The 26,071-nt window shown below is 35.5% G+C and overlaps 1 protein-coding gene across 1 annotated transcript in view; it reads left to right on the top strand.

Moving 5' to 3' along the window:
- RGS21 (regulator of G protein signaling 21) overlaps nt 1-26,071 on the top strand; it is a gene marked incomplete at both ends in the record, with an annotated part of 44,530 nt that overhangs the window by 15,097 nt on the left and 3,362 nt on the right. Inside the window, 2 exons of the mRNA XM_081039179.1 lie at nt 13,766-13,883; nt 17,499-17,665. Of these exons, the coding sequence (XP_080895305.1) occupies nt 13,766-13,883; nt 17,499-17,665 (285 nt within the window). The remainder of the gene's footprint in view (nt 1-13,765; nt 13,884-17,498; nt 17,666-26,071) is intronic.

Genomic DNA, 26,071 nt, shown 5'->3' with positions numbered 1-26,071 from the left:
TAAAAATAATACAAAAAAAAAATATCCATAAAAGAAAACAATCACAACATTATATGGGACTTCACAAAAATTAAAAACTGCCACTCTGTGAAAGACCCTAATAAGAGAACAAAACATTATTAAGACATAATGTTGGTAAGCCATATATAGAACAAAGGACTCCTATCTGCTATATATTAAGAATTCTAAAAACTCAACAGTTTAAAAACAACATAACTAGTGGACCAATTAGAAAATAATGGGCAAAACACGTGAAGAGATACGTCACCAGAAGAAATGGATGGCAAATAAATACATGAAAAGATGTTCAACATCAGTAGCCTTTAGGGAATTAAAATTAAGACCACACAATGACTTATCATTACATACCTATTAGAACAGATAAAGTGAGAAAAAAAAATGAAAAAAAAACTCAAAGCTGGCTAGAATGTAGAAATACTGAATCTCTCATACATTTCAAGTGAGAATGTAAAATAGTAGTCTCTGTGGAAATATTTGGCAGTTTCTTATATATGCCGGGGGTGCCAAAAAAATGTATACAAGTGGACACTTTGGTTAAAGTTGTTTGAGTGGTAGTTCACTGTCACCAGAAGTGTCTGGATGCTGATGGTAACCACTTTGACACCTGTTGTCATGGCAGAAGTCAAACATGACTTGTGTCCATCTTTTGTTATTGGTACACACTGAGTATTACAAATTTAATAAACTTTTCCTTTCTTATAATGTATATACATTTTTGCACCCTCTGTATATGTGTGTAAATGTACATACACATATATATGCATGTAATACACATATACACACATGCACATGCATTTACCATATAAACCAGCAAATGCAATCCACAGCATTTATTCTACATAAAGCATATTTCCACACAGAAATCTACAAACACTTGCTCATAAGAGCTCTATTTATAACCAACAAAACAACCAAACGTCCCTCAATAGGTGCATGGTTAGACACAGAGTGGTACAGCCATACTACAGAATAGTTCTCAGCGATTAAAAAGGAATGGACTGTTCACAGACACAACTAGGATGGATCTTCAGGACTTCTTGCTGGGTGGAAACAGTCATTTTCAAAAGGTCACACACTGCATGATTTTATTTATATCATATTATCAAAACAACAAGAAAAATGAAGGCATGAGTGGTTTCCAGGCGTTAGAAATAATGCAGAGGAAGTGACGATAAAGGAAAAGAATGAGGGAGATCACTGAAGTGATGGAGTAGTTCTGTACTTTGGTCATATGAATCCCCACCTGTGATGAAATGACAGAACTAAACACACATAGACCAGTGTCAATTGACTGCTCTGGTATTTGGATACAATTATGTAAGACGCAACCGCGAGGAAGACGGAGTGAAGTGTATATGGTACCTCTCTATCTTGTTTTCATACTTCCCTGTGGATTTATAATGATGTCAAAAGAAAAGCTTTAAAAAGTAAAATACAACATACTGTATGGCCTAAAAAAAGGATAACTAAAAATCATATCAGTAATCCTGTGGGAGAAGTGAACCACTTTAATATACGGCTCCCTAAACATAGTGTGCCCATAAGAAGATGGACATCGGTAGCCGTACGGTTGTCTGTGGCTCTGCATGTCCTGTACTAATCTAGGCTATATTTTTACAAAGTAACTTACTAAGAAAACCCCTGTAAGAAAGTAGGTAAAATCGTAGAGTCAAATTAGCGCAAGAATATGTGTTTTATATCCACACCCACACACACCACCACCACCATCCCCTTCTCTTCTGTTTCTTTTCTTTCTCCCGCCACGATTACGTTGACACTAGGGTAACACTTCTTTTAAAATAAGTTAATCTGTTTTCCATTTATGTCATTACAGGGCTTGAAAGCCTGCCTAATGAGTTTGCACAAATCCTATTTTTAAGTTGGATTTCACATACTCTTCCAATTCAATGCTTATTACCATGTCTGGACCCACAAATAACAGTATTAAGATGTGATCCTGAACAAACTTCTTCATTATATTATTTTCACAGACATAAGTCTTCTATTGAAAAAAATTCATAATGCCCGATACTTTTGTTATTTCAAACTTATGACCAATACCTTCACATCAAAGGATGAACATAATTTGAAAGTTTAAATTATTTGCGAGGAAAGAACATAGGTTTTGGAATCGGTTGAACCGTGTTTAAATTTTTGCTTCACTTGAAGTGACTGTTAGGCAGAAGGAACTGACATTGTTAGCTTGTTTCCACACATATATAATGAGAATCTCAGAATGTGAGTAAGAATGAAATTAAACACTATGCCCAGCTATACACAGTGTTTGGCATAAAAGAGGAGCTTCCTCATGACAATTACTATCATGGATGGTTTTATTTATTAACATCCTCCTTATCGTTTTATCAATACTTCCAGTATTCCTTTAGTTCTTCATATTGCTTTCTGACCGTATTCATCTCCTTTGATTTTTTTTTTGTACATATTCACTGGGCATTCTTAGAATGTAAGGTACTGTGCCCTGTGCTACTAGAGTGAGATGCACAAGCCTCAGACAAGAAGATCATGCCGGACAGAGTGCTGTAATAGGAAAGACTGAGGAGGGTGGCAGATGAGGGTAGACGGGGTCAAATCTGTGGTGATGGAAGGAGAACTGACTCTGGGTGGTAGGCACACAATGTGATATACAGATGGTGGATTACAGAATTGTACACCAGAAATCTATATAACTTTACTAACAATTGTCACCCCAATAAACTTTAATTAAAAAAGAAAAAGCTGGTGAGTAGCAGCACCACAGTGGTACCAACTAAAGGGGACTGGCAAGGGTTCTTTGGACAAGATCGAAGCTTCTAAAGAGAAGGCAACTTTTAAGCTATGCTTTGAAGGTATTTAGAAGTAGAAAAAATTCCATGAACTAGTGTGTTTACAGGACAGAGGTACCTACCTTCAAGGAATACCATGCAGCCAATTTGTCTGAGGTGAAAAAAATCTGTGTTTTAGAGAAATAGTTCACATACTGTCATGCTAAGCACTCAGGCCTTACTAGGTAAGCAACAGGAAACCAGGGAAGATTTCTGTTGCTGTTTAGACAAGTATAGTCATTATAAGTGTATCTACATTGAACAACTGTGTATAATATCCTTCTGGGTAAAACATATTGTCTAAAAATCGATTGATTGCAAATTAATGCATGTATGACATTCCTAAATTTCCTGTAGCCAGTCTATCAGTCAGCCCTAAGCACTCTGATCAGATGATTAAAAGGCTCAAGTAGTCACAGAATGATAAATTCAACGGAAGACATTGCCACTCGGATTCCAGGCAGCGAGCACGTATTTGATGACTTCCTGCCTTCTTTATAATGTTGAAAAGAGAGTTCTTCCAGCAATGATCTACCAATTAAGAGAAGCTCATTGAGCCTGTCAAAAAGTTAAAGGATTGACTAGCCCTGCGAATCCAGCCAGATATTTTACTAACACTTGCTAAAAAAGAGTGAATAGTTTTTCATTGCCTATTTTCCCTCTATATTCAGGAAAAATAAATTTAAAAGTTAAATATATACATATATTAATATATTATGGCTTATATTTTCATATATATATATATGAAAGCAAAATTATTATCATACCTTGTTATGAAGAAAAGACATGAAAATCATCTTGCCATATTTTGAGAAAGAAAGGTGATTGGCTTGGTAAGAATTTGATGTGCCTTTTACCCTTCCCATTCTGGATAACTAATAAGTAGAAAGGGCCAAGTTATCTCTACTTAGAATTTGGATCTGGCTGAAATAACAGAATAAAATAAACTTTACTTTATATCATAGCTTAGATAACAAATTCTAGTAATACATAATAAAATAGAGGAAACTTTAGAAAACAGTGAAGAATATTATATGCTATGCTTGAAATGTATTTGGATGTAAAAGAGAATTTCAATGTACCTGGATTTGTGTTCCATATATATATATATATATATATACACACATACATATGCTTTTTTTAGGGATTATATATATATGGAGTATATATATATATATATATATATATATATATATATATATATATATATATATATACTTTTTAATCCCAAATAAAAGGAGGACCTTCACATCTTTTCTCTATTGTATATTTTTAAAAGCTACAATGTACAGAGAATAATTCTTCTCAATATGTCAAAATCCCACTACCCAGACTGTGGTATTTGTTTTTTTACTAAAAGATCTTGAATATTCGGTTGGGCAACAAAAAGTGTACAAAATATTTTTAGTCAAAGACATACAGAGATTCCAGTTGAAATATCCTTTTAAAAATGATTTTACTTAGTTATATAAATATCTCCCATGACTGCTACCCTTCCTTACATATTTTTGCATTGACTAATGAGCTCTTTACCAGATATAAAGAAAGGAAAGTTTAGCTCAGGAGAAAATCAAATAGAGCCTGTGTGTACAGGATGGTAAGACACAAAATTGAAACATGGGGGAGAAAAGTGAATTAAATGGTTATTTATCTCTAGGTTGTTAAAATACTCATCTACATTAAAGAAAAACTATGAGGAATCAGTTAGTAACAGATCATGAAGACTATGAGATTAAAATGTGGAGTTAAATACTCTTTACCAAAGAAAGAGAGAATTTGAACTTTTGATTTGATAAATACTTTTAGCTTCACTCATTCCTATCATACTATTCTAATTTAATTCTAATTAATAGGTACATGAATCTATGAAAATGTAAAATGGTATTCAACTTTTAGAACATAAGAAAAGGTTTTTGCTTGCATCAGAAAGCTTGTTAAAGTTCTAAATATTACCCTTTACTGAGGCAGATGTCTCTTTTACTGCCAGTGATTTAGTGTTCTGAGATAATACAGAGAAAGTAATACAGTCAGCCATGAGATGTGACCGGCAAGTAATGTGACTGATTTGTCAACAAGCATACTAAGAAGTAAACATCGAAATGAGCATTCTATTTCTAAGCAGCCACTTTGGGGGATTAGACACATCTCAGTGGTGTTGCCATTTCTCAAAACATTTCAAACTTCTTTTTTAGAATGTTCTCAGAAATAATTCGTGAACCACACAAAACTCGGGCTCACTGCTTTATAAATGGTACCTCATGTGGCAGTAACCTGAAGCAAAGCAGATCTGAAAAATATAATTTTCTCTTCTCCTTTGTTTATTAAAAAAAACCTTAAGTTTTAAGTTACTTGGTCCCAAACTAACTACTTTTATAAGCCTGCTATATAAATCAAGAAAGACAAAGGTAAAAAAGAAAAATGACAACGGTTCTTCCTTCTCCCTTATAATTTGAGTAGGGACAAAATACGGACTAATAATCAGTGCAGCTTTGGGGTGAACTGTCTCTCCACCTAATCTCATTCTTGCTGGTCCTGTTTGTTTTTCCAGTGACCACCTCGGCCAACTCTGCAGTATGTCATCTGCCCTCATTCTCTTTAACCCCTTAGTTATCTGACATTCTCTATCATCGTTTCTTTTTCCCAAAAAGCTATGAATAGTTATCTTAAGGGAGATTCCACACCACTCTGTATCATCAGTCTTTTTAGGCCTTGTTATACTATCTTCTTCCCCAGGTCATGCAAGTGTTGCTCTAACTACTGAAGTTACTCAAGTATTTAAATACTTCTGAAGTAAAGAGTTGCGCCCTTGGTTCTCTGCTCCTTTTTTCCGTGCTGTTTCCCTTGTTAAACACAATTTCACAGGTTTCACTCTCACCACTATTGAGTTTCCAAATCCCGCTGATCATTCTTGCTCCGTTCCTACCCCTTTCTAGCTATGCAGTCTGTAAGCAAGTTACTGAACCTCGCTGAGTCTTAGTTTCCTCACACGTGAAATGGGGATAAAATGATTGTCTCTCTCATAGACTCACGACCAGGGAGCTAATGCTGAGGAAGTTTCTGATACATTTTAAGCATTGATTATTTTAACTATTATAGTTTTTCCATCAAATCCTAACTCGGATGCCATACAATCAATTCAACATGTTTTCTTTTAATTATGAACATTATCTAGAACTTGCACCGAGATCAAATGTTATACTGTCACTTCAATTAAATTATGCAAGTCCAGAATTTAATTCTCATTTAATTATTCCTCACCCATCTTAAGTAGTAAAGTGTAGACAGCGATGGTTGTCTTAGGATCACAGAGAAGCATTATATAGATTGAAAAGCAGTGTATTGTTTTTAAGTAGGCTGTCAAAATGCTGTGACCTCTGTGACAGGAAAGGAATCAAACTGTCTAGTACACGTTTCTGTGCATCTCAACTTTCTTTTACCTATCGCTTCCCCAAAGCTGCTTTTCTGTTGTTACTACCATGCTCACCAGTGGGGACACCATTCTTCAAGTCATCGGGTTTGAGATCTGTTCCTGTGACCTCTCTAGGCTATCCCTTCTACACAAGCACCACACTGCGATGTGTCCTTTCCATCCCTCTGCCATTGCGAACCCTGGGCATCTCATGCTTAGGCCACTACACTATGCTTTTAACTCTTCTACCTGCCTGTATTCTCACATTCTTCCACTTCATGCTCACATAACCTCGTCATGTTAATTTTCCAAAATTACCAACTTCATACTGTCTGATTCAAGTTTGATATTCCTATACCACCTATCACGAGTCCTGACACAATATAAACACTCAAAAAATAATTATAGGATAAATCTTTACAAGAAACCCTCACTGATTCCATGTGGATGGTATGGTCCATAAGAGTCCAACATTTCATCTTAAATATGGTTCTGTGAATGTCAAATTAGGGGAAAAGAAGTAAAAACCAAGCATATATAAATAGCACTACATAAGGTGCTTTGGCTTAGGTATTTCCACGTAGCCTCACACGATACCCTGGGAGAGAGGTACTGTCTCCATTTCAGTAGCAAATAGGCCCAGAGAGGTCAAGGTTACGGTTGAGCAGAAAGGGTCCACACTTACATACAAACCCACAGCTCTGCTCTCAAAATGTATGCCTATTGCATTCCATCCCTACTTTCTTTTAAGCGGGGTTTTAGAGACTGGAGTTCCTTAGAAGTCTTTGTTTTCTAATGCTGCTGTAACAAACCACCACACATTTAGTGATTTAGAACAATATAAATTCTTACCTTAGAGTCCAGGAGGTCAGAATCCAAAATCAGTCTCGCTGGGCTAAAATTAAGGTGTTGGCAAAGCTGGTTGCTTCTGCAGGCTGTGAGGATAGAATCTGTTTCTCTGCCTTTATCAGCATCTAGAAGCCAACTTCATTCCTTGCCTTTCTCCCCTTCCTCATTTCAACCTCTTGTTTCTTTCCTCGCATATTCTATTACTGGCTTTGACCCTCCTGCCCTCCTCTTGTAAGGACACTTGTAACTACACTGGGTCCATCTGGATAATCAAAACAGCATTGCCATGTTGGGTAACATATTCACAAGTTCCAGGTAGTAAGACCCGGACAGTTTTGTGGGCTATAATTTAGCCTATCACACTAGACATGAGCTCTGAGAATGGAACCTGAATCCCCTGGGACGAAGAGCTGGCGATATTTAGATGTCTCAACAACACACATACATGTACGATAGGTATTGTCAAGATGTACTGAACACAGTAATCATTCAGCCTAAGAAGGCAGCTTGTTTTACTCACCTGCTCGTTTATTATGAACCTTCATTTTCATAAATAAAATCGACTTCTTAGTTTTTCCCTGAAAAATTAAAAGAAGCATGTAAGGAATGGGAAGGGCACATTAAACAAATAATACTTGTGTCTGTTGTAGAAAGATATGTGAGAAAGAGCATGCTGGTCACTGCACTGAACTCAAAATAGAAATTTCCATTTTTGTTTCAAATTTTTCAGATAAAATAAGCCCACTGCTGGCTTACATTTCTTACAGACGTAGTATGGTTTTTATCAAGAGGGTCTTTCCATTCTGACAGTTTATTTTTCCAAGAAGTTCAAGCATGTATTAGAAAGTCAGTAGTTCATTATCCCCCCCTCAGCAAGACAAAGTCTACCGTGTCCCCCCAAAAATAAGACCTAGCGGTTGTGAGCAAAAATTAAGACCCGGTATTATATTATATTACATTACATTACATTACATTACATTACATTACATTATACTATATTATATTATATTATATTATATTATATTATATTATATTACATAAGACCGGTCTTATATAATATGAAACCAGGTCTTACAGAATAAAATAGAATGGAATAGAAGACTGGGTATAATATAATATAATACCAGGTCTTTAATATAATACTGGGTCTTATATTAATTTTTGCTCCAAAAGACACATTAGAGTTGATTATCCAGCTAGGTCTTATTTTCGGGGAAACACAGTAACTATATTTAATGATTCAGTTTTTGCATATCATAAGAACATTACTTATGGGTGCTGAATTGAGCTAATTGATGATATCCCTTCTTAATGATACACTAACTTTTTAGGTCATCTCTTCTACTTCCATCAGGCCCATTAGCCCAGGGCCATGGGCATATGAGGGACCCTCTCACATTTCTATAGATCAACAAAACAAGGATGTTTCAATCCTAAATCAGGGAGAAGCAGATTTCCTGCTATCTTCTGACTCCTTTGTTTCTTCCACCTGGGAAAATCATCAATCTTTCAGGAGTGATTGATTTACACTGAGGGCCATAAATATCTGCTAGTAGGATTTTACTCCCAAAGAACTCTGTTATAGTGAGATAAAAGCTTGATGAAGCATGGGGTTATAGGTATAAAACTTGGACTACAAATAAAAAATGCCAATAGATGGCCTATATTTCGATGGCTATATTCAAGCATTATTGACTTAAATATCAGCATTTCATAAGGAAATATTGGCATAAAATTCCATGAAATTCATGCGTAAAAGAGAGAAATATTTACTATTAAGCTGTAAAAAAGTACATAAATTTCAAAAAAAAAGTATAATGCCTTGTACCAGAACATTTTGGTCCATGAATAAAATCATAAAAATACTTAAACATATATAGTTGTTTAAGATGAGTGTATTAAAAATAGAGTCTCCCTCACACTTTCTGAAAATCAAAGAAAAACAAAATGATTGGCAGATTAAAGACCTAAAGGTGAATATTACGTTTTACATGTATTTTTTCTGAGTTGATTTGACCTCATGTGAGCAATAGCTGTCTTGTAAACGGATGTATATGAACTTTAGAAAGCAAACCTTCAAATGAAATTTATTTAATTTATGCCACAGACTCTGAGAAATGTCGCATTTATTCAGAGAGTTATTTGTTACTTCGAAGTTTAAGTGTTTTGATCATTGAAAATTAACAACAAAAAGCAAAAGGCTGAGAATCCAGTGATTTAAAGAACGCTGATTTGTGGCCCTGGGGATGGTATTTGCATACTAATGGGAATGTTCCTGCTGTCACATTACCTTCAGCTTGAAGATCAGTCAGAAAGAGAAATTCTGCATCATCTGTGACAGTCAGACAGTGGAACGAAAAATGCCAGTGAAGTGAGTTGCTGTTTAAAGCTATTTTTATCTCAGAAGAGGTACAAATGAAACACTTGAGTCTTCATTAGTCTCGATGTTTTGTTTCCTTCCTTTGTGATAAATATGCTAATTGTTGTCTTTCTTCCTGATCTATTTCTTTCTCCTTTCTCCATTGATTTCTTCTTCATTTCTAAAATACGCGGTCAACTCGTTGCTTGCATTTACAGTCAATGCTATATACGTGCTAAGATAAAGAAAGGTTGTAAAGTAGAGAAAAACCACGGAACTCTCTTTATGTGAAGCTCTTGAAATTTATTAAATGTGAGACAAGATATATATGATCCCTGCGAAAATGATTCATTATCGCAATGTCTATTTAGAAATTTAAACATGGAAATTAAATGCTGGGTAAAGAAGCAGCTGTCGCTTCTCGGGGCACATGGACTCCATGCTTGAACTTCCCATTCTCCAGCACACTGCTAATTGAGTGTGAACACATAAGTTGTTGGATACCACATTTTTAATGCAATACAACTGGTTCTAGCTGGCACAATTAGCAAGATAACTGGTAGCTTTCACGCAGTTCCCATCTGGCCTGGCTCTTCTCCGGACACAAAATATGGGGACTGCTAGCCTTGATGGCTCTGGCTTAATGAAGGAAACAGAAAGGAAATCAGCCAAAACCCCATGAAATACTAAGTGCGATTTTGGCTCCAGATACATGGTGAATTTTCATGACAAATCATAGACACATGAAAAGTTTCTCTGATTATACATACGAATTATACAGGAAATACATACACAATGAGATGAGCTAGACACAAGCTCTGTAAAAGTCACAACTAAAATCCAAATAAAAGGACGAAAGAGAGAGAAAATGACAGAGTGGCACATTGTCCACTTGTTCAAAGTAATACATGTTCAGTAAAATTCAACGAAATCAGTACATTTTTATCATTTTCCCCCAATTTTAATTCAACAAATTTCTTTCTTAACATTTATATAGTTGCATCTTCTTACACATAAAACATACTTCTCACTCACCTCTAACATAAGAGATGTTCCATTGTCATCTGATAATATACAACATGTAAGAACCTCTGTCTTCTGAAAACTTTTTATTGAGTCGCCAATTTCCATAATTTAATTATAATACAGGAAATATGTGTGTGAGTGCAATAAAATTTTATTTTAGAAAAAGCACTCTCAAAGTATTTATAATAAATGTTCTAAAACATAAACAAAGTACAAGGATAGACGTATTGGTTAAACCATTGTAGGAAGAATTATAAAAAGTATTCAGGTTGCAAACAGATACACCTATGTTTGAATTCTAACTGCCCGTTAATATATGGGAGATATTATACCAATTATTAGCATCTCTGAGTGTCTTGATGCATGGGTAACGTGGGATTAAAATAGACTCTGTTGTGTTCAAGATTAAGTAAGGTTAAATATATGACACGCTTAGCACAATGTGGTAAAAATTGTAAACACTCCATATGTGGTTGTTCATTAAAATATTATTATAAATACTACCTTTTAGTTTACTCATATACAACAAGAATTTATTCTTCCACAGAATTGTAAATATACAATCAATCCAAAATTCAGACATCAAATTAACATTTTGCTTTAAAATAGTTGCATTTGTCTACCTTCTAAAATGTAAGTACTGCACTACCGCCAACCCAATCATATCGGGTAGTGAAAATCAAACCTTTCCGGTCAAACTTGAAGTCAGTTAGAAAATGATGATCTAAGGGCATTTCAGGCATTGGCACGCATCAGCAGGGTTATCACTTCAGAGTTGAAGGGCAACTTTTTCCTTTATAATAATGTCAGCATTACGGAGACCTTAAATAATACTAGAATACCCCAGTATCTCTAATTCCATTACCGATAATGTTCTACATGTATAGACCATCTGGGAAATGTTAGTGTGTCTTCCAATTCAAAACATTAGAATTTTTCTTTTGTCCTTGGTTTTACATCATCTCCCAGATGTTGCTTCTTTCTGGTTTTTTTTTTTTTTTTTTGGTTTGCTTGTTTGTTTTCCTACATTGGCGAACATACTACGTAAGAATAGCTACCATTTACTTGAACACTTCCATTCCAAAAAGACTCCTTTACTCCCAATAAGCTCTTCACTGAATACTAATTTTGCTTCTGGCTTAAGCAGAGCCTGGCTCTCCCAAAAGGATAGGACCTGCCTCGATACCTTCCACAATGGAGGTTGTCCATTGTTTCCAATTTCACGCATCTCAGAGCTGACAGGGAGGTCTGTGGTCTGTCACTCCTTGGGGATGCTTTCACATAATTTCTCCTCTTTCCTCACAGAGAACATGCTTTGAAGCTAATACAAGTCAGCTAACACCTTGCAGTAGCCTTATCACTGTCATCTACCAACATCTTGAAAGCCACTGCATTACTTTCAGTGAAGGCTTTAATACCAGCCACTATTGGGGGATCGGTCATTCATTCATTATTTGGTTATATGTTCTACAAATATTTCTTGGACCAGACACACTGGTCTTGGAGCTGGAAAATAACATTTATTCCTGTCATGAGAGAATTTACATACCAAACGCTGAATATATGTTCATGGTTGAACGATGCCCAGATTCTTTTCTCAGGGTTTTTCCTTGAAGGTTGTTCCTCAGAATTGGTGTACGGTGTGGCCAGGCTTGGGCTGAAAACATCTCTCTACCCGATTCATGACCATACATTCCACAGTAGCTTTTAACTCAAATGCCCTTCTAACCATCAAATTTAATCTACAAATACGACATTTTTCTACAGATGCTTTATAAGTGACTATGTGATCATTTTAATACTATCTATAGAATTTCTACAAGTCATAGGATTTATACCATAAGCTTATTAAGAGTAACAGGTTTTACAGTGCACAAAACCCCTTCGATATAAAATTAAATCTAAACTTGGGTCCCATTCTCCATTAATGAATGATGAACATAGAACAACTCAATTAGTTTAAAATACCCATTTGAATATATAAAACTACAGTTTCAAATGGCGTCAGGGGAAATCTTGTGTCCCAAAGATTTAGTCAATCAAGGGAGAAAGGAAAATCAGTCCACCATCGGGGAAGAAACTTTGAGACGGGAAATGTAATGAATGGAAGATAGCAACATAAATGCCTGTCACACAGCCCCTTCTACGCATCCTCTATGAGGACAGACACTAAATACAACTGAAACAGCCACAGGAGAAGGGAGCACAATTAACATTAACACAAACAATAAAAAACAAATTACAAGAAGTAGTAGACCATACAAGCTTTGAGATGCTTCACACTAACACATTTATGATTAGTCACCTTGATAGGCAAATGTAAGATTTTGTTGGAATGACTAGATATGAGACTATTTTATTATCAATCATTTTAAAGGAAACTTTCAATAAGACCATTCTTTTGCATAATGAAGTCATTTGCATATCATGACTACATAATCCAAGGTTTTTTGTTTTTGTTGATTTTCTTTTCCCCCTGAGCAGCAGATACTTTCTATGGATGCGGCTTATTTCATCATAATCTTTGTTTATTAAGAGGAATAATGCATGATATATTTGTATCTCAAAAGTTTATATTTTAAATCTGATTTATTATTTGTACATCATATCCCCCCAAAGAATATTTCCTTCAGATGGCTTATGTCTATAAATTTTTTAACTGCTTTGGAAAAGATATTGCTCTATCCTGACAGATTTCTAGATTTAAATAAATCAGCCCAGAACTAGAAGCATACCAGTCTAAGGAGAAAAAAAAAAAAAAAAAAACTGTCTCAGAGTGGGATAAAGATTTCTCACAATACGCTAACATTTTCAAGATTATTACATGTTAGAAATCCTTAACAAAAACTTTTTAAAAACTTTTTTGACATATATAATTATGAAATGAATAATTTCATATATTGTGAAAACTTGGCAAATAGTTCATTCCTCACTACTGTTATCATGACAACTTTTCTGGAATAGACTAGTAAGGCAACATGAATTAACTAATATAATCATAGTTGAGAAGACATTCACTACGCTCCATGGAACCATGAGCCATCTCTCTCTCTTTCATGCCTTTATCAGAATTCAAGAATTTTCAAATATTATTAACACTGTCAGCTGGATTAATAATTTACTGATGTCAAATTACATTTAAATTTGGTGTTGCATGGCTGTCCACTGTGGGAAAAACAATATGTAATACTTATGGATCTTCTGCAGTTTGATTAATGGTGCAAAGCTCATTTAAATGAAGCAATTCAACAAATACATGTAACTCAAATATTACTATAGGGTATAAAAGAAAAAGATCACAATGCTATCGTCAAGGGTAGATGTTGTTTCCACAGGTCATCAACGACAGATGCATTGGCGTGGTCTGAAAATATGGACACACTTTTAACCAACCAAGGTAAGAACCAAGTAAGAATAGGTTTAAAAATCCAATACTTAACAGTAAATTGTTAACTCCTGCAAGTTAGAGACACAGTATATAGTATGACTTAGATCAATTTTTGAAGTAGAAGTTTCTCCACCATCGTTCAAATTTATACCAGCCCAAAGTCTAAATGGAATTAGGTTGAGTCTAAAATAAAACAAGATTATAGAAACAGCAAATATTAAAATAGAAGGAAAATTCCAAATAGCAAATCGGAAATTTATCATTTCCTTAGACACACTATCATTTGATGTGTATAATAACTATCTTTGTCACAAGTTGAAAGAAACATACAAACTTGAAAAGTTAAAAAGTTAAATGAATCACTGCCCTTTCATGTCCTGTAGGCTAAAATAAAAAGTTTTAAGTATTTATTTTAACTGAACCATTCTCATGTTTAGTAAATGGAAAACTATATTTATATGTATGTGCCTATATTAATATGTACATATGTTAATACATATTTACATCTGATATGATGGCTCAATAAGGTAATTTTGGCCAATTATACATAAAAGGTACCAGAGTTCAATACAAAATAGTCATTTACAAAGGTATCTAGAACTTCGGTTCTTATGAGAAATAATCCTGTTTTGCTGCAGCTCTATCTCATATGGGAAACATGACACTCGGGAGATACACATAGAACAAATTTTAAATGTCATATGTTTGTACTAATACAGTAGTATTTCCATTTTACATCCATAAATTATATATCAGAATATTAGAAAAGTTAAAAACATGAAGCTGATTATATTCTCCATAGCTGTTCATTCATATATAACGTTAGCTTGAACTAGATGAAATTACACTCTGATTTTATGATTCTTAAATAAGTAAATCCTAAAGCATAGGGTCAAATAATTCACATTATTCCTAGAATTCAACCAAGGAGAGGCATGAAAGACATCAGGATATGGAATTGCATTTTGTAAAGTTTAAATAGCATTTTTGTTTTCCTTAAATACAGAAGCAGTGGAACAGGTCAGGTTAGCTAAGGACAGTATCTCTTCCTTATTCACTGGCTCCAGAGTGGAGCACGTCTACATGACCGCCCCACAGATGGAGATGAAGCCTGGGGTTTCTATTTCATGCCCACGGAGTGTGGGAAAGCTGTACATTCATCTGCACAGCGGCTTAGTTCTTGCATTTTATAACACCAGAGAAAGAGCGTCTATGCTTTGCAATACTCTTGACAATTCAGGGACTCACCACAGTATCTAATTGTTTTGTTGACTTGAGGATATGCCTTGCGTGTACTGGGCACAGGCATTAGAACAGATTTCACCCACTACTGCTGACTCCTTCTTTTGTCAGCCCATGCGTGATCTACCCAACAGCCATTTCATCCCACAAAGAGGGATCTCGGATAAAAGGATTTTAATTGTAGGTAGCATATTATTCCAAAGTCTCTTGACATCTTTCAAACATTCAAATTGAATGTATAAAATAGTAGCTCCGGAAATAGTGTGTCCAAGACAGAGATAACTAGCTCCAGTGTTAGTTGTTTCCTCTGTTCCACTGTGTTCTACATTAACTGGTAGTTCAGGTAAGTCACTGAAATTGCAGGTGGGAGAGAACAGTAATTGTTTCTTCATCTCTCTTCCCATCTCTCTAAGATGTATTTAGATAATCCTCGTGGGAGTAAGTTTCATATGCTTTAATGAATCCATAATATTCTTTCAGTATTATTAAAGTATTGTTTTATCTTCTATATAAAATATATTTTATCATACATCCTGTTTAGAACTCTCAAATTCATCATTGTTTGGGCTAAACTCATAGAAGAATTTAATCGTTACTAACAAGACTTTTACAACCTAAATTTGTGTCACAGAAACTTCATGGATGTATTTGTAAATTCCAGAAGCAAGCAGTTAATTGAATTTTATAGTGCTCACATATTAACGACATCCATAGTCTCCAATATTTCTACTGAGAATTTTAATTGGTACCCAATAACATTTTGCCATGATTTGTTATTTCCATTCTTTTTCAAAAAAAATGTAAAAAACATTGTTAAATCTATTTTAATGCAGTATTTTTAGCGCTTTGATCTTCTTCCGTGGCCCTTGTCTAGTTTCTCTTACTAATTTCTCTGTACTGCCTACCTGCCCAAACCGACAAACACCTGACTTAAGCCCTTTTCCGTCAATGTTTCTCTCGCATTTTTTTCCTCTAGTCAGTTTTTCTTTCCCTTAGTTCTTCATAAACTTACATCTCCCGCCTTTGAAATGTGAAGGATCTATGCTCCATGCCTGGAGTCAGGGAAGAGCTGCTTTGAGCACATACAAGGGGGCCATCCTGGCAAGTGGAGGAGAAAACCACCCACATTCTAGAAGGGAGGGCCCTCTGAGAGGCACAGAGCTGATGTGTTTTCATCCTCAGAGAGCCACAGGGTCTCACTTATGAACAGATACATTGCTGTTGACAAGGGGGGGGGGGGTCAACGGGAACAATGCCATGAACTGACAGAACTGGCTGAGTTCAGCCAACCATGGGAATCGAACCATGATCTTTCTAACTGATCTACCTAGGGGCATACTCTTAACATGCTCTGCCCTCAAAGATTTAGCAAATATTCCCTTCTCAAACGAGCTCTAGATATACCAAAGATCAGTATTTCAAGGCACATTTTAATGAGGAAAGTAGAGAAAAGAAGGCTCTTAAACAGGTCATCACCAATTCAAACATGTAGGAGAGAAAGGAACCGTAAATGTATAAATTTGACTGAAAGTAAGATAATGGGGAGAAGTGGGACCGATGGGAATCTCAGACTACAACAAGCATTGCCTGTTGCTATTAAGTCTAACAGAAATGCATACACTCATACTAGGCAAGGAAATATCAATGAGCCTAGAAGTAATGAGCCCATTTGCAGTTCCTGGTCTGAAGTTTCTGGAGAAATGCACGCTCAGGGGGATACTAAAAGCAGGAAGAAAACACTGTACACAAGCTAACCTAGAGCAGCTTCCACGAGGGCAAAAGGTGGGGGACATTTGCCTTAGTGAACTAAAGTTGACCATCACCACAAAAAGAGAAGAAGCGTTCACACCGAATGCTTTGCCAGTTACTTTCTTTGCTTAGAGTTGGCCAAGATATTTACCCAACAGTTGAGCCCTTCCTCAACTGTTTTAAGCTCAAGCAAACACAATCTAACTCCTTCCCATCAAATTGTGTTTTCTCACCAACTCATGGCAACAAGGACATTTTTACCCTACATTAGTAACATCATTAACTTTGTGTGTTAGGTCTAAAAAGCAAAGTCCATCAGTTTTTGTACAAAGTAAATGCCATTAAGACTTTCCCCTAAACGTAACTCCTAGACTTTGCAGATCTAGAAAGATAAAGTACAGGTTTTCTTGGTTAATGAAGTTAATTATAGAAATATAGATAAGCTACGTGAGGTTTATGATTACTGATCCAAACAAAGTTTCTAAAGTTAACAACTAAAATGCATAAGTGTTATATTTAGAGGGACAATAAATATTTGCTACTGCTGAGGAAATGCTCACACCATACAATGTACTTACTTAGATCATATTACTGAGCTAGGTGACGTAAAATTTTCTCTTATATATTTTATAGCTGGTCTAGATGCCTTTCGAACATTTCTAAAATCAGAGTATAGTGAAGAAAATGTTGAGTTCTGGCTGGCCTGTGAAGACTTCAAGAAAACAGAAAGTGCAGAAAAAATTGTTTCCAAGGCCAAGAAGATTTATTCTGAATTCATTGAAGCTGATGCCCCTAAAGAGGTGAGTAAAATATTCCAGGATAACGAATATTCATCTGCTAGCCAATCTGCCCCCTGTAAAAAGACGCTAAACCCACCTAACAAGAAATCAAATTGTTGCTATGTATTCAAATAGAAAATGTTCGTAAACTTCAGTAGAGGTTCTTGTGCTCTTGGATTTCAAGTTCACTTCTGTTTTTCCTTTTATAAGCCATGGAACTCAATATGGAACAGAATACTTGAATGAATTTTTAATTTTTTAAAAAAATAGTGTGGGGTGGGGTTCCTAATGAACAGTAGGCAGTCTTCATTTTTAATATTTCGGAGGTCCGCACTATGACACGTAATGTCTTACTTTCCAAAAGGAAGGGTTTGCTTACCTTTATTTCTTTGACGGTGAAAACGATCCAAAGCTGTGAGGCTTTGTCTCAAGGGATCAGGACCCACCTGTACTGATTTAAGATCAGAAAAACAGAAGAAGAAAAAAACCCTTAGAGAGAAACCTGGGATAACAGCCCCCAAAATGTATTGTATATGTGTAATATCTCATTTGCATTTAACTTTCAGAACCAAAACCATGATCATGTCCATGTACTGCTTTAATGTTCAACTGTAAAATGTACATTTTAAAACCACCTTGATTATTCAATGAATACATCATATAAGCAAAGAGTTTTAGTGCAGAAGTAGCAAACAGGAAGTTACTTTCAATTACTAGTACGGAACATAAACTACTAGCACAAGTCCTCTTTCCTTCAGAGGTGCCGTACTGATATCCTCAGTCACTATATTTTCTAATCAAAAGTTAGGATTCTTGGCATGAGAAGGGCTGGTGTCCTTATAGGGACAAAGGACAGGATGGAGGAAATACAAACACTTTCAGCATATCTAGGGCATAAATTTGCCCCATCAGTAGCTCAGGTCTAAATGGACATAAATTACTGCTGCATATATTGGCCTAGTATGTCATTCCAGAAATATGAACCACTGAGCATTGCCTGGAATTTGTAGGGGGAAAAAGAAAAGAACTTTAACTCCTATGGAACTATATGAACATTCATTTCCAAGTCACCATCTAAGAATCAACAAATAATTCTAAAAAATTAAAAATAGCATATAAGATTTATCAAGTTGATTAATGTGTCATTCTATAAAAAGGCTTTGAAACTAACTCCAAAGATGTTTTATTTATTGTGATATTGATTTCAAAGCCAGATTTTTTTTTTACTTCTTTATGAATCCATCTAATCAACAGTGATTGCGCAAAGATAACATTTGTAAACATTATGCATGAAAAATCTTCTAAACAGCAATGTAATCGTTTAATTACAGCTGAATTCAAACTTATAATACATAATAAATTATCAATTTTGACAAAATAGTTTTATTTTCTTAATCTTTCTTTACAAAATAAATTTCTACAGTAATAATTTAAATAAACATTATTTTAGGATATGAACTTTTACAGCTTTTTTTGTAATTTGTCCATCTGAAAATCTGGACAAAGTAAAATATCATTAAATTTATGGCTGCTTTTCAAGTAATAGATTATATGGACACCTTGAGTATCTAAACATGTTAGCATTGGTTTTGACAAAATTCACTGAAAATAAAGAAGTATATGTACATTTGAAAATGGTCATTACCCTTCCTATTATTTGTTATTGTTTCCAATTCAAATAATTAAAGGATATTTGCCTCGTATATTACATACCAATTGCACTCTTCAAGGTATTTCTCTAAAGACCACCAGTCATAAGTTAAATATAATACAATTGCTATTATGTTGATTCATTAAACCAATTTTTCGAGTGGCTGTCCACACAATGAAGTCACAGAGTAAAAGGAGAGACTGAACTGTAATAAACGCCATCAAATATACACTAGGCTACATATAATAAAACCACATTTAAAGTTTGTGATTAGCACAGTGGAACAGAGTGATTAAATCTCTCTGGAGAGTTAAGGAATGAATTTGCAGAGTGGTTCATACTCGAAAAGGTATTTAATGAAAAATAAGTAATATTTATAAAAAGAACAAATGAAAAATATTTCAGAATGAGACTATAGATAGCATGGAGGGACAAAGCCCCCTACTGTTTTCCAGAAATTATAAGCGATTTGGTATTGCTCATGAGGTTGGATAGGCAGCAGTAAAGATAAGAAAGGGTGACAAGTATTCTAGATTTATCTAGTCGGCAGATTTAGTAAGACAAGGTGATACATTTGATTTGGATTTTCCTTATGAAAAAATAAATCCTTATGAAAATAGGATTTTCATAAGTAGAAAATTAATTGGAGAATGAGATCCATAGAGATATTCTCCATTTTCCGTATTCAATTATTGCTGCATAACTGACTCTTACAAAGAATCAAAATATAACCAATTTCCTTGGGAGAAAATCCTAAAGAACCATTACAAGATCATGTTATCCAGATGTCTATTAAGTCCTATTTCCTTTCTTCTCAACTTCTCGTGTCTTTATTTCCTCATCTATAAAATGTCTAGCATGACTTAATTTTCATTGATGCAATTAGACAATTTACAACTGGATTGTACTAAACTTACTAAATGATCCTTGTCTATAAATTGACATTACCAATGGTTCTCAGTTTCCTGTTCTAGCAGCGAACGACTGCACATAAAAATTGAACTTTCAGCTCTGAGAGGATAATAATTGGAACTGGACTTTTAGCCTTTTCCCTTACAGTGTTGTCTTCCCTCTGGTTTCTACACTAATAGAAAGTTAGTGTGATGTAGGAAACCTAAAGTTGGGAGCTACCTAGACGTAAATTCCAATCTTGAAATCTTGTGGTAAGCCTTCTTTTCTCTCTGAGCCTCAGTTTTCTTACCTGAAAATGAATCTCTAACAGGACCAACCACAAAAGACAGATGAGAAGGGTGAATGATGCCACGTATCTGGGGTTTACATTCAGCAGAACAGCTTCTAAGAAATTTTAATCCCTTTCTTCCTTTCAGGAGCACTTAGTCCTTCTAAGTGCCACTGAATCCACTGAAAACAACCATTAACTAACTTCTAAGTACATCTGAAGACATGATAAATGGATATACATAAACACATTATAAAAACATGTCAGTGCATCGTTAGTTTCAGATACAAAGAGCTACTCATGGAACGAACTGTATCTAGAAAGATTCAGAAGAAAATACTGCAGGGGAAAAAAATAGGTGTGAGTCAGGTATTTTGACTAAGTGATTTTTCTGAAAAGGAGAAAATTATTAGACAAGCAATGTATAATATTTGTTAAAAAGCCTCTACTTTGCACACAGTAAGAACCTATGGGTAGCAAAGAAAAAAATTATTAAACTTGTATTTATTATTCCTTCAATTTGGACCACTAATTTCATAACATGTGAAAATTTCCAAGAAAATAATATTACTTCATTTCAAGAATATGTGAATCTTCAAAAAATTTAAAACACTATGTTTGTATTCGACTTAGACACTGACATGCTTCAAATGACATTATATTTATATAATTTATATATCATATTTATTTCATTCTTCCCTTATATTGAAAAGAAAATGTGATCAAAGAGAAAATTATTTATGTTGATTGTCATTCTGCGGGATTATAAAGTTTTCCAAACCATACCACAGTTTAAGGTTTAAAAATTATATAAATTGAACTTCATATTCTCACCAATCAAGGAACAAAAACACTGGCAGTCAAAAATCTTTGTGCAAAATATTAAATTCTTAAATGTATTTATTAAATGTAAGGACTCCTTAACTCATAAAACAGAGAAGAAACTATAGTCATAAAGGAGAAGATATTTTAATGGGTCTGTTCAGGACACTTTTTGAATCTCAGAGGCAGTGGGGGTAACAGCACTTCCGTAACCCAATGATTTCTGCACCCTTATTTATTTCATCCTAAAATACAGGTATCTCTTAAACGGGGTGACGAGGAGAGAGAGAGAGAGAGAGAGAAAAGGAAGAAAGAGGAGGGAGGGAGGAGGAACAGGAAAGTGGAGCTGATGAAACTATAAGCAACGTCTGCATAGTGTTTTCACGGGGACTATCTCATTCGATTGTCTCGGTCGCTGTCTCAGGAAGGTATGACAACCATCGTCATTGCACAGGTGGAAAATGAACTGAGCCTTAGAGATAAAATAGCATGCTCTGCAGTCATTAAGATGCAAAGATTATGGGAGGGAGGTCTACAGCCATGCTGTTGGGTTTCAAATTCCTTTCGCTGGATTTACTACTCATTTAAATGTTTATGATCCAGGCTGGGCCCCTTGATGTTTATACTAAACATGAAATTTTTATTTAGGCAAAAGCATGAAATTATCTCGTCACCGAGAGTCTACCTTCCTTTCCAAAGCTTTCTCTTCGTATACTCTCTCTGATTGGTATAACTTCATAAACTTTGAAGCCCTGCTTCAAAAATGGCACGTGGAGGGGGAAAAAAAGTGGCAGGAGTATTTCTTTGAATAATTTGCAGTATCACTTTGGCCCTGTGAAAAAAATGGTTGCTACATTTCAGCTCAAAACCAAAACACTCAGGTGTTTCTAAAACTTCCACACATCCCTGGCCCATGTAAATGAATGTTGGATGAGCATGTTGGGTTGGGGAAGGAACCCAGTCAACCCCACTTCCTTTCATCGTTTGCTTATGTACACATATTTTTCGCAGTCCTTACTGTTGTATACGTTATGATTGTATAAGTATTTATCTTGCCCAATTTAATGTGCTGCCTCCCAACTCATGTCATTTATTTCTGTCTCTAAAACCAATGACAACAAAAAAATGCAGTCCTGTGCATGGTTGGATTCCTTCCAGATGTTACAAACTTTGCCATTCTCCACTTTCATGGTTACCCTTGGGAATATGTTTCAGGAATCCATTCTCCTTTAATGAGGCCAAAAATGAAGAAAGACTAGAGGTGCTGGTGATGACGAAATAAAATTATGTCACCAAGAATGTGACGATAGGTGGCTTTCATTTGAAGGGTCATTTTTAAATTGTTGTGACTGAGGGCTGAGGTGCTGCCCACCCAATTTCAGTGGGGCGTTTGACACATGCTTACACCCTTTGCATAATGACAGTCTCCTGCTACACTGTATATTCTAAGTGAGGAAAGTCTATCTAATTTGAATGTGGGAGCACAATGGAAAACTTTTCATTCAAATTATGTAAAAATATATAAAGCACAGTGTCGGGTCACAAAAAAAGTCCAAAGGGACACTTTAAAATGCATTCTTCTGCTAAAACAATTTGTGGAAAGCCAGAAGAATTTAAAACCACTGATGCAGAAAAGAGGAATTTGGCATGCGTAACTGGTAGTTAACAAAATCACATAAGTATTAAAATATGCTGGATCTTTATAATAAAATTGTTTTTAAACAACTACCACAAACATCATTCAGAAGGCAGTCATTTTAATGCAATGGACTGTTATCACTGTCAGTTATGTCATAGAATTTTCAAAGCTGACAGGATTTAAAAGCCTCTAAACAGTCGTGGTGACATTTCAGTTGCCATTCTGTAAGAATCACAATCCTGCATCTTGTTTTCTGAGGTTGGCAGCACAGTGGTCTGATACCTACGACAACTTGTGACCTTTTGAAGAAATAAGCAATTAAAATACGGTATTTCTTCAGTCTTTGAAACTAAAGAGTATCCATGTAAACAAAAGCTGAATCAGTAAATGAAATAAATCAGCAAACTGTTTATTTCATCAACTGATGAACTTTTCAGTGCAAGCTCTGGATCTACTAGTTTGAGAGGCTAAGCAGAGTCTAAGCTCAGTAGTTCCCCAAGATTACACAGGTGGGACGCCTGTCTCTCTAGGTCCCCTCCTAATAGGGTCCCGCCTTCAGTGTACTTCAAGCTCAGCACCGCCTCTGCCTTACTTTTTGAGATGGAAATGTACCCCTGTATCTTCTCATAGAACCCAACCAAAATCAAATTTGGAATGAGTGCAAAGTCATGGGTGCAGTTTGCCAACATACCCCCAGAAGTGATTCTATTGAATGAATTCATGTGTCAGAATACCAATCAGGCCTAATGTTTTCACTTTTTTCCTGATACTGATTTCAGAGGAGTCAAGAGGAAAAGACAGGCATTTTTGGTAGCCTATTCTCACACGTCACTCAGGTTGACTTCTCAGGAGCATTTAACAAAACTGATCACTCTCTCTTAGCTGAATACTGTCTTCAGTAGGTTTTAATACTTGATTTCCTCATCTCTTACTGACAGCTCTGTAACAGTTTATTTTGCTATTCTGACTCACAACCCAAGACACACTATAACAAGGGAGGCGGTCCTCGTTTATTTTCTGCTTGGGCATAACTCTCCTGGTAATGCCTTCCAGTCCCAAGACTTTGAAATGGCATCTCAAAGGTAACAAATTCAAATCTGGGTCCTGATTTCCTTCTCACAACTTTATTTTACCTGAGTCTCTCCATCTCAGTTAAGGGCAACTCCGCTTTTCTATTTGTTCTGGAGAAATCATTGGTAGTCATCCCTGATTCTTCCCTCCTGCTTACAGCCCACATCCAATCCATCAGCACTTCCCTCCATCGCATGCTTTGGAATCTTCCTAAAATTCAGTTATTCTTAAAGATTTTGTTCCTCCTCCCAGCTTATCACTGTTCAATAGTTCCATCCAATCCGCTCGCTCAATATCCTTGAAATCGATGGACTCCCCTTTATCTATCACCCATCTGAACTTGTGGCACATGCTCCTAATTCTCTTCCTTTTCTCCACACTTAGCTACTACTCCATTGGTCATCCATGATATGTCCTTTCAAACATGTGTTTGTATCAGTCCCTTACTTATAATCCTCCTGACCACTTTCAGGTTAAGTGAAAATTCCTTAACAAGACCTACGAGGTCCTACATGATTTGTACCTTCACTCCTCTCCAGGCTCTTGTCTTTCTTCCCTCTCCAAACTCACTGGGTTTCTTCCAGTTTACCCTTCCATGCACCTCTCCCTTCCTTATTTGTAAGAATGCTTCGAAGATCAGCTTCAAATCTCCTTTCGTTCAGAAAGAATTTTTCCTTTGGATCACTTTTTCCAAATCTGTCTTTTCGGTTGACTTTTCATCTTAATCACCCTTATCTCTTCAGGTGCATACAAAATTCCTAAACTCCCACTCAGGAATACTTTAAATGAATAAATTCCAGGAATAACTACAAGCAAAATAACTACTTTTTCATATATATGTATTTTTTTTCCAGAAAAACAGGGGGTAATAATACTGTTCATTTTAGAGTTCTGCATATGATATAAAGTAGCCCTCTAAAGAGTTAGCACATCAGGACTAATATTTAATAAATATTAACTATACTTTTTTTACTGTTAAAATAATCGTCTTTAAATACCCTTATGATTATTTTAGAGATAATACCATTGCTCAGATATTTGTCATAGAAAGAGTCACCAGGAAAAAAATCTAGGGAGAGAAGATAGGACAGAACTTGGAGAATACATACCTCCTCTGCTCATAATTTGAGGGATATGTAGAGAAAAAAGGAATTGGTGAAAGAAATAGGGGGAAAAAAGGGCAGATAAATCCAGGCCATGACCTACTGAATTCCCTTTGCAGTGACAAATTTTTTTCTCTGATAATCAGACTGAATACTTAACATTAAAAGAAGACTTTGCATTCAAATGTGTATAAGCAACAAATCAAATCTCTTAAAATTTTTAAATGAAAATAGTGTCTAATTATAAGGAAATTATCCTCCGGGATCAAGGAAGGGTTCTGGGAGGATTTCAACTTAAGCTGAATCATACAAGATGAGGAAAATCTGTGCAGAATAAAACTATGGGGGAAAGAGGGATTTCACATGATGAAACAGCACTAACGAGGGCCTTAGGTGCAACATTCACTTTGGGAAATGAGGGCGGATGGGCTGTGTGGTCACCGTGGTGGGCCAGTAGGAGATGGTTTTCACACAAAACACTGAAGTCCAGGTGTGAGGAAGTTCAAAGGCCAGAGTAAGTAGTTTCAATGTTGTTATAGAAAATAACGGGTTTTCAGCTGGATACTTGTACGATGAATGTGGTATTTTGGTGAAACTGATAAAGCAATGCTGTCAATGGTGTTCGGAGGGAAAGGCACCCTGAGAAGAGGAGTCTGATAAGAGGTAAATTACGTGGTTTAGAGAAGAGATGAGGGTATACAAGACTAAACTGGAGAGAGAAAAGTGAGAATGAAAATGGTCATTGTGAAATTACAAAATAAAAGACGAATAAGGAAAAATATATATACAGTGGGTGCCAAATATATATATATATATAAACATTTTAAGAAAAGAAAACTGTATTAAAATCATAATACTCATTATATATCAATAATGAAAGATGAATACAAGTCACTTTTGACTTCTGCAATTACAAGAGGTGCTCAAAGTGGTTACCATCAGCGTCCAGACACTTCTGATT

This window comes from Rhinolophus hipposideros (assembly GCF_964194185.1).
Source record: "Rhinolophus hipposideros genome assembly, chromosome: 26".
Taxonomy (NCBI): domain Eukaryota; kingdom Metazoa; phylum Chordata; class Mammalia; order Chiroptera; family Rhinolophidae; genus Rhinolophus; species Rhinolophus hipposideros.
Note: the sequence above shows the minus strand (reverse complement) of the source record. Positions and strands in the feature narration are given on the sequence as shown.